At 34.1% G+C, this 8,971-nt stretch overlaps 1 protein-coding gene across 1 annotated transcript; it reads right to left on the bottom strand.

Moving 5' to 3' along the window:
• Positions 1-7,643: 7,643 nt before the first annotated feature.
• On the bottom strand, positions 7,644-8,312 carry LOC107794226 (uncharacterized). Its single transcript, XM_016616705.2, has one exon. It carries the CDS (start codon positions 8,231-8,233, stop codon positions 7,718-7,720), a length of 516 nt encoding a protein of 171 aa, XP_016472191.1. The 5' UTR covers positions 8,234-8,312; the 3' UTR covers positions 7,644-7,717.
• Positions 8,313-8,971: the final 659 nt, after the last annotated feature.

The following is an 8,971-nucleotide window of genomic DNA, read 5'->3' as shown; positions in this document are numbered from 1 at the left end:
AAGTGCTTGTGTTGTACTAAATTTTATTTTATGAAACTATCAAACGAATGGAGAACTAAAAAAAGTAATGCGCATATTCGATTAAATAATATTGTTAATGTATACAAAAATATTATTTACACCATGTCAATGTGTCCCGCATCTGGTGTGTCTCAATGCAGCCGCTGGCCTGAGGCGCATCCCCTCCCGCCCGGGTATGCTATCGCGATCATCATCTTCAAGTCGTCTCCTTATAGCTGGATGCATCACAGAATGACATGTATCGGTGGTGCTGTTAGCTCCAGTAGAAGGCTACATAATAATATGAAACTTAGTATAGATAACTACATAACAATTCACAACAATTTATATTGTCTTACCATCATCGTCTCTAGATCCTGAATATAGTCATCTGTCGCTGCATCGCATGAAACCTTAAAAAGGAAATTAATAAAGTTAAAGAAAATAAATAAGTTATAGTTAACACCAATTCAAATTCAATACTAATAAACTCATACCTGCGCATGTGATGCGGAGCCATAACTCAGTCAGCGCCCACTATAAAAATCTCGGGTCGGTCGATCCTCAACAGTGGTAGACGGACCTGGGAAGTATCTACCCCAATCCACTCCTTGAATATCCGAGCCCGTGATCAATAACTGACCCAATGGGGTCACCTGCGATGGCACTGGAGTGCGATAAATTCCAAGGTTGTAAGACGGCATGTCCGTCTCATGCATGCCACCTGCCATATCAGCAGCAACATCATCAGCAGGAGCCTCAACGCCCCCTTGCTGGGGACCACCTCCTCTCCGCCCACGACCACGTCGTCCGGTACCACCAGCTCGTCGGGCACCACCAGCTCGTAGGATACCACGGCCTCGCTGGTACGTTGTTGGGTCCATATAATCAGCCTCGTGTGTCAAACATTGATCCGATCAAGCTCGATGCAGAGTCTGTGCAGCCACATCCATGAATCGACGACTATACTCTTGCATGGCCACATGATCGTAGACATAACTCTGCATCTGCTGCCCCATATGATAGACGGTATGCAATCCAATTGCCTGCACAAAGTAAATAATATAAACTATATACTTGGCACTAAATTATAGCTATATAACTAATAATAACAGAAAACATACCAGGGCTTCGTGTTTCCCGGCGTATGAGACGTACCGACCGTGTGCCTGATGAACTGGGTTCCCGATAAAAAGCCGGGAAACAGTGCGGTACCATGCCATATAACGTGGAATAGGAAAGTGCTGCGGAGGTGGGGTCAAGTCACCTCGCCGGTCCCAGGTACCCAACTGCTCGTTAAGCCATGCCATAAATGTGTCGTCTGCCCTGGACCGATCATCCCTCTCATAATGTAAAATATGTCATGCAGGCGGAGTCGGTATAGGCTACGGCAGGCCAAACCGACGAAATACCCGCTCGGAGGCATGATGCTCGACAATATCGAGGCATATGAGCGGGACAAAAGCCCTCCAAATATGTTGGCCAAACCTGCAATACGCTGGCAGGGTACCTATCACCTCATCGGTGTACGGCGTCCAGATGAACTATCAAATAAGAACACAAACTGTTAGTGCACATCACTAAGTTAATCTATAATAGGTAAGTTTAGTTAGATATTCACCTGTGCGTCTTCCAGCAGATCCAACACATCCCTGCAGAGGGGGAGATTATGATGGGCATCATACTCTCGTGCAAGAGTATGACGCATAACCTACCTACAGGCTAGAGAGAGTTGCAGAATTTCTACATTAGCCGGTAGTTGTGGTAGAGGTGGCTGAAACTGCAGAAATCGCTCCCAGACCCAAACCTAACATACAAAGTTGACGTAAAGTATAAGATTAACTATAACTTGGTAGAATTGTAACTAATGGACATATTATTTGAATATGTTGTCACCTGTAGAAGCGGCAGAAAGCCACCAACGTCTCTCTGTGTGCCGATGCAAGCCCGGCACATCTGCCTGTACAGATATGAGATGACAGCACCACCCTAGCTGTACAAAGATGTATCCTCGAACCGGGCAATATAATGCAGAAAACAGAGGCTCACTAGGTTCCCCGAAGTATTCGGGAATAAGACCTCCCCAAATAGAAGGAGCAACAACAGCCTCGTATATCGCTGTACATCCACCTCTGCAGACTCATCGGTGATAGTATGGTGGATCTGCAGCAGGTGGTCTCTAATGAGGACCAACTGTATACGACTGGACCCAGACGCTGCCGCCTCGTCCTCCGGCATGAAACCCGTGAACATGTGCAGCATATCCCAATATGACTGCCACGAATAATATCTCATGGTCGCAAGCAGTAAAACTGGCAAGCCATCAGCGGACATGCCATATAAAATCTCAGCGTCCTGGAGTGTGATGGTGGCCTCGCCGATGGGCAAATGGAAAGTGTGCGTCTCCGGTCGCCGCCGCTCAATCAAGGCCGTGATCAAAGCATAGTCGAGCTGTATCCGGCCAATCCTAATAATTCTATAAAATCCCATCTCCTCCAAGTAATGGACCACGCGGGGATGTAGAACGCAGGGAGGACTCAAAAACTCCCACAATAGATCCACTCTCCTAGCCCGGAAAGTCTGCGTAAGCAACTGTCCGTCCCATATATACTCGGATCTATGCTGGGGCTGTAGGGCTAATAGATCCAACGTCCGGGGGCCGGGATGTATAGTCGCGTCCATGTCGTCAACTGTAAACTATCATTAATAATTATGTGTTTTTATTATAATTTAAATTCATATTTTTTAATAACTTAATTGTACAAATTATATATATATATATATATATATATATATATATATATATATATATATATATATATATATATATATATATATATATATATAATGTGTTTTTATTATAATTTAAACTCATATTTTTTAATAACTTAATTGTACAAATTATATATATATATATATATAATAATGTGTTTTTATTATAATTTAAACTCAGATATTTTGAGGACCAGTGACACCAAACTATCATTAATAATTATGTGTTTTTATTATAATTTAAATTCATATTTTTAATAACTTAATTGTACAAATTATATATATATATATAATTATGTGTTTTTATTATAATTTAAATTCATATTTTATAATAACTTAATTGTACAAATTTTATATATATATATATATATATATATATATATATATATATATATATATATATATATATATATATATATAATGTGTTTTTATTATAATTTAAATTCATATTTTTTTAATAACTTAATTGTACAAATTATATATATATATATATATAATTTGTACAAAATAATGTGTTTTTATTATAATTTAAATTCATATTTTTAATAACTTAATTGTACAAATTACTAATTATATGTGTTGATACAATTATTAATTTAATTGTACAAAGTTTGCATTTTCAACTACCAGTATAAGATACTTAAACAAAAGAAATTCTAAGCTAAAATACTACACAATACTACGCTACAAGGCTCTAAATTTTACTACGCTATAAGGGTCTACGTTTTACTACGCTAAAAAGGTCTGGATTTTACTACGCTAAAAAATAATCTAAACTAAGCATAAACAACAAATAAATTTAATTGCAAATAAAATACAAAACGGAATGAAAAACATATATATAAATCAGGATATTAACAGACAAATTTATTTTACTAATTTATATTTTATTAGAAATACTAATATTAAATTCGGATAAATTTAACATGCTAGTTTCGAAAAAAAACACAAACAAAAATAGAACACATACAAATCAAATAATATACATTATTATAAATGTTTCAACTTAAAATAAATCGAAATACCTCGATTTAGAATTTTGGCAAAGCAAAAAGATTGAAATTTTGACTCCGGAATTGTGAATCAACAATAGCACGAAACTCTACTCGAATGTGGGACCCTTTTTCTTCGAGTTTTATGTGTCGGGGGGACCCGATATTTTTTTTTTAAAGAAACAGGCAGAATCGGTGGGGGACCAAGAAGAGGGGAAGAGTTTTAAAATAATGGTGTATGGATGAATTGGAGAAGAAGACGGAGGGGTATAAAATATCTATGTATAGCGCCACTATACCTGGCGCTATACATTAATGCTGTATATATAGCGCCAGGTATTGTGGCGCTATACCTGACCATGTCAGCTTTTACAGTATAACGCCACAATACCTGGCGCTATACCTTAACGGTTCCGTTACTGTTAGTATATAGCGCCAGATATTATGGCGCTATATATAAAAATGTCATTTTTTTTACCACCTATTTGTGTAGTTTGAGTAAAAAAACCACATTTTGGTTCCGGACTCTGGTACAAATGGTCCGTGGCAGAGAGAATCAAAATATAAAGAAATAAACTCACCAAAAAGTCAAAGATGTCAATATATAGTATATATACATATTTTTTAAAAAAATTACCCAATTACACTATAATTTTCTGACGAAGACCGATGTCAGTTGACACTCCTTGGGTGCATGTGACTCCCACTGCCAATGGCAGAGTAAGAATTTTCACCAACGGACATCACAATATAAAAGAAGTAAAATCTACAAATAAGTCAAGGAAAATCAATATATAATATGAAGTGTGTGTATATGTATATGTACATAAAAAAATTTATCTAACTATACAATGTAATTTTTTGATAAAGAGGTATCAGCTGACACCCCTTGAATACATGTGGCCACGCCATTGCTTCGTAGACAAGTTGGGAACAAAACACCAACCAACATTTGGTATTATTATATTTTCCACATGAAAATTAGCATAATACATACAATATTTCATATTTGGTTTCAAATTTTCTTTTCACACAACTGATACCGCATAAGTAATGCGGCAATTTATACATTATTTATATATAAGATAGACCATGAAATAGTAATACATGAAAAAAATAACTACGTAACAAAAATAACCCTTAGTGTCTTAACAAATACTATTATATTTGGGTAAAAAAATAAAAGCATATTTTTAGAAATATACATTATACAATGATTTTTAATACAAAAAATCAAACATCCAGTAATAAATAAATTTTATAGTATAATTCTTGTATTTATAATCTATACATACTAATCCCTAGGACACAATCAGTATTACTATTTTCGATAGTACAATTCTCATGTATTACTAATTCCAACATCACATGTTTCTAAACTAAAGTGAAGAAGATATTGTGTGAAAATTATATATGGATTTTGTGTGACAGCTTTCTATTACAACTATTTTATGTTTGAAAGATTTTTCATTTTAGTCGCCACATAATAAACGAGGAATATTTTAATGCTAAATTCTAAAAGGATGGAGAACTAGTTAATTGTGGGTGTGTAATACAGCCAGACCTTTTCTATAACAACATCCCTATATAATAACACTTCACTATAAAAGCCAAGCTTTTTCTAGAACCAATTTTTATGTTATATTATAATAAATGTTCTTTGTGACAACACTTCGCTATAACATTCAAAAATATTTAAAACAAACGAGCTGTTATAGAGAAATTTTGATTGTATTATTTTACTAGGCGAGCAGCTCCATCTTTGGTGGGACCCTCGGTGACTAGTAATCCAGGTTATTTATTTGAGTGGAATAATTTAATGGGAAAATAGTCGGCGTAAATCAATTCTAAATCTCAGATCTTTCTTGATCTCCTCTTCATCCTTTGTGTTTTTATTTTATATCAGAAGAAAAACGCGATAGCCATTTTAATTGTTTCTATTAATCAGGAATTTCTTCCGCTCAAATTTAATTAGTTTTAGTTTTCAGATCACTTTTTAGTATTAAAACACAGATGTATTTGTTGAAGCTGTCAACACTATCTCAAACAAGATATATAACTTACCATCAAAGTTATTTCATGTGGGTTTTATTTGAATCCATTGTCTTTCCATCAAACTAGAAATTTTATGTACATATTTTTCAGTAGTAATCTTATATTATTTGTTAGTGCCCATAGTGTTAAGAGGTTCAATGATACACTTGGTTAAATGTTGAATTATTTACCTAAGGGAAGAAGAATCAATTCCCACTAAATACTCTATTTCTTTTTTTTTTTAAATAAATAACTCATGTTCTGAAAATTCTAAATCCGCCAATGGTTTGAAAGCAACAATTACTAACTAGAAAAGTCCAGCAAAAGAAAAAGAAGGAACAAGAGAAAATTATGGGATGACGAAACGACTTTCGGAAACTTTGAAATTCTTAGTTGTTTTAAGGTTAATTGTTTTTTTGGCTCTTTAGTTATAAATTTATTTTTAATTTTTTGACCCTATTTCTTTTTTTACACATGAAATTTAATTTTAGACATAAAAGATCTCTCTTTTATACATAAGAGATTTAAAAAGATACCGTCAATGTATACATTTATATTCATGAGTATGTGCATAATAAATAATATTTCGAGAAAATTATTAAACTATGTAATTTCCAACTTAGAAAGTCTTTTGAGTGATCAGTACGTAAGTGCACATATTTCTAATGTAAGAAATTAGACAAATCTCCTAGTCAAGTCAATTGCGTAATTCAATAGCAGTTAAGGTATATAGCAAACAAGGAAAAAATACAAAAATTAAAATTGGAGAATTTAAACATGATGCCATGATGGTTGAGTTCAATTATCTTTAACTACTCTTAACGACAATCCCAAACACATTTGTTAAAGGATCTCTACGCAAATAATCAGTTGGATTCACTCAATAGGATCTTCTCTAAAAAGAGCCGTTCGATACACAAGATAGTCCGCTTTCACGTAGGATTTGGAGAAAGGCCGCACACCAGATATAGACAACCTATCCTAATGCAAACATACTGACTGCTTCCGCGACTCGTGACCTACAAGTCATACAGAGACAACTTTATCGTTACTCCACGGCTTGCTTTCCAAAACACTCCTCTTAAAAACTAGTATATGTTGATAAAAGATTTTAAGTCAGCTCTCGAAACTATGAGGGTGTTTGCCTAAGTTTATAAGCTGGTCAAACTGGCTTATAAGCACGTTTTGCCTTTTCTACGCGTTTGATAAATATTCAATATAAGCCAAGTGCTTATAAGTTAAAATCAGAAGCCTTTAGTTGGTCACCCTCAACTTATGACTTTTCAACTTATAAGCACTTTTAGTTTGACCAAGACTTTTGCTAGTTTATCCTTAATAATATTTTTAATTTACAAAATATTTTTTCCAAAATAAATATTTTAATTTCTCATCATTCCATATTCGTTGTTTATCATTTTCTCTACAAAGAAACTTTTTAAAAAAGCTTGGTTTTTATAGTGAAGTGTTGTTATATAGCAATGTTGTTAAAACTGCAAGGCAAAAGCAAGAAGTTGGGTAACCCCAATTTATTGCTTTTTAGTTTAAAAGACATTTCTGCTGAAAAATCACTTTTTCTAAACCGATCCAAACGGGCTCTATATTATCATTCTCTTTCAAATGGTGGAAAGAGCATTGCTTTTCAACTATTAAGTTAAAGGCAGCTAGGTGTACAAAGTATTCTGCATTGATGCAGAAGTCGGGGAAGAGTCGCATTCTTAAAGGTGTGACGTATAAAACTTAAAATCTTTAAAACAAAATTTGCACAAACAAAAAATTGCAAATAAGAGAGAAAATTTTGCACAAAAAACAATCATGTTAATATTGAAAAAATTAAAATTAGTGTAGCTCTTTTATTTACACCAATTAAGCCACAACAACAATATCAGAAATCTCTAAGTGTACTCTAACTAAGAAGTTAATTACAACCAAGAACGAACAGGAACTATCCCCGCCATCAATTCATTCTCATACGGCGTCAAATTCAAATCCAAGAAAAAAATCCCTTCACTACCCAAATCCTTCTTCTCTTTACCATCTTCTTGATCAGATACATCACTCTTCTCTTGTACCTTCTTCTTCTTATACTGGTATTGCTGCTGTTGATTTAATTGATCGCGATGTTTTCTCATATGTCCACCTAAAGCTTGGCCTAAAGCAAACTCTTCACCACAAAACGAACATTCATGTTTCTTAGGTTTACCAGGTAACTCGTTAGGAAAAGTACTCATCAACATGAGTTTAATAGCTGTATTTTTATGACTTGCTCTGTGTCCCCCCAGTGCTTGAAACGAATCAAATTGTTTTTTGCATGTTTTGCACTCAAAGATTTTACTACGTCCTTTTGATTGATTTCTCTTCATTATATCTACACAATTCGCCATTGCTAGTTTCTCCACTGATACAGTTTCTTCTTCTCTGCTTCTCTTTAACGCCATGGCTTTTGAAACTTAATTAGTCACTTTGGTATTAGTGTTTGGCAGAAATTATAAAGCAGTTGTGGTACTGTGGCTATATATATAGAGTTTGGGAATATTGAGTGAGTCCAACAATAAAGACTTCTTGTGGCCCAAGTAAAGTGAGAAGGATTATTGTGGCTTACTGTTATAACGTCTTTCTTTCCTTTTCCAAGACCAAGTTGGACTAAATTTTGTTAAAAAAAAAAAATACAATCCGAGTTGATTAATGATTGTATAAAACCGCCTCTATGTAACTTAACTGTTAATTTATATGATAAAATATCTAACCGCCCTAGGCTTATTTTAGACTGTTTTCCTTTTCGGATTATTTATTTATTTATAAATATTGAGCGAAAATAATTTTTATCATCAGCAAATTGTAAATCTATGCTCTAAAAATATTTATCACGCTCTAATACGAATCCTAATTACAAAATTGTAGTTCAATTTTCAAGAATTGACGAAAAACCTTTAAAAATTAAGAAAAGAAGCTCACTATTTTTGGGGCAAAAAATGTGACTCACAAGAAATTAAAAAAAATAAAAACAATGGGTTTAAAGTGCTGCATTAAGAACTGTTGATCACGGATACGCGAATAACAGACGCGGATCGGACTCTGTGTGAGTGTGTAATATAATATACCATGTGAATATGTGTGTAATGAAAATTAGAGCATGTATCCACGCTTTTCGTGCATTACAAAGAAAATCTTAAACT

Source organism: Nicotiana tabacum, chromosome 18 (assembly GCF_000715075.1).
Source record: "Nicotiana tabacum cultivar K326 chromosome 18, ASM71507v2, whole genome shotgun sequence".
NCBI lineage: Eukaryota > Viridiplantae > Streptophyta > Magnoliopsida > Solanales > Solanaceae > Nicotiana > Nicotiana tabacum.
This window is presented reverse-complemented; position numbering and strand designations above follow the sequence as displayed.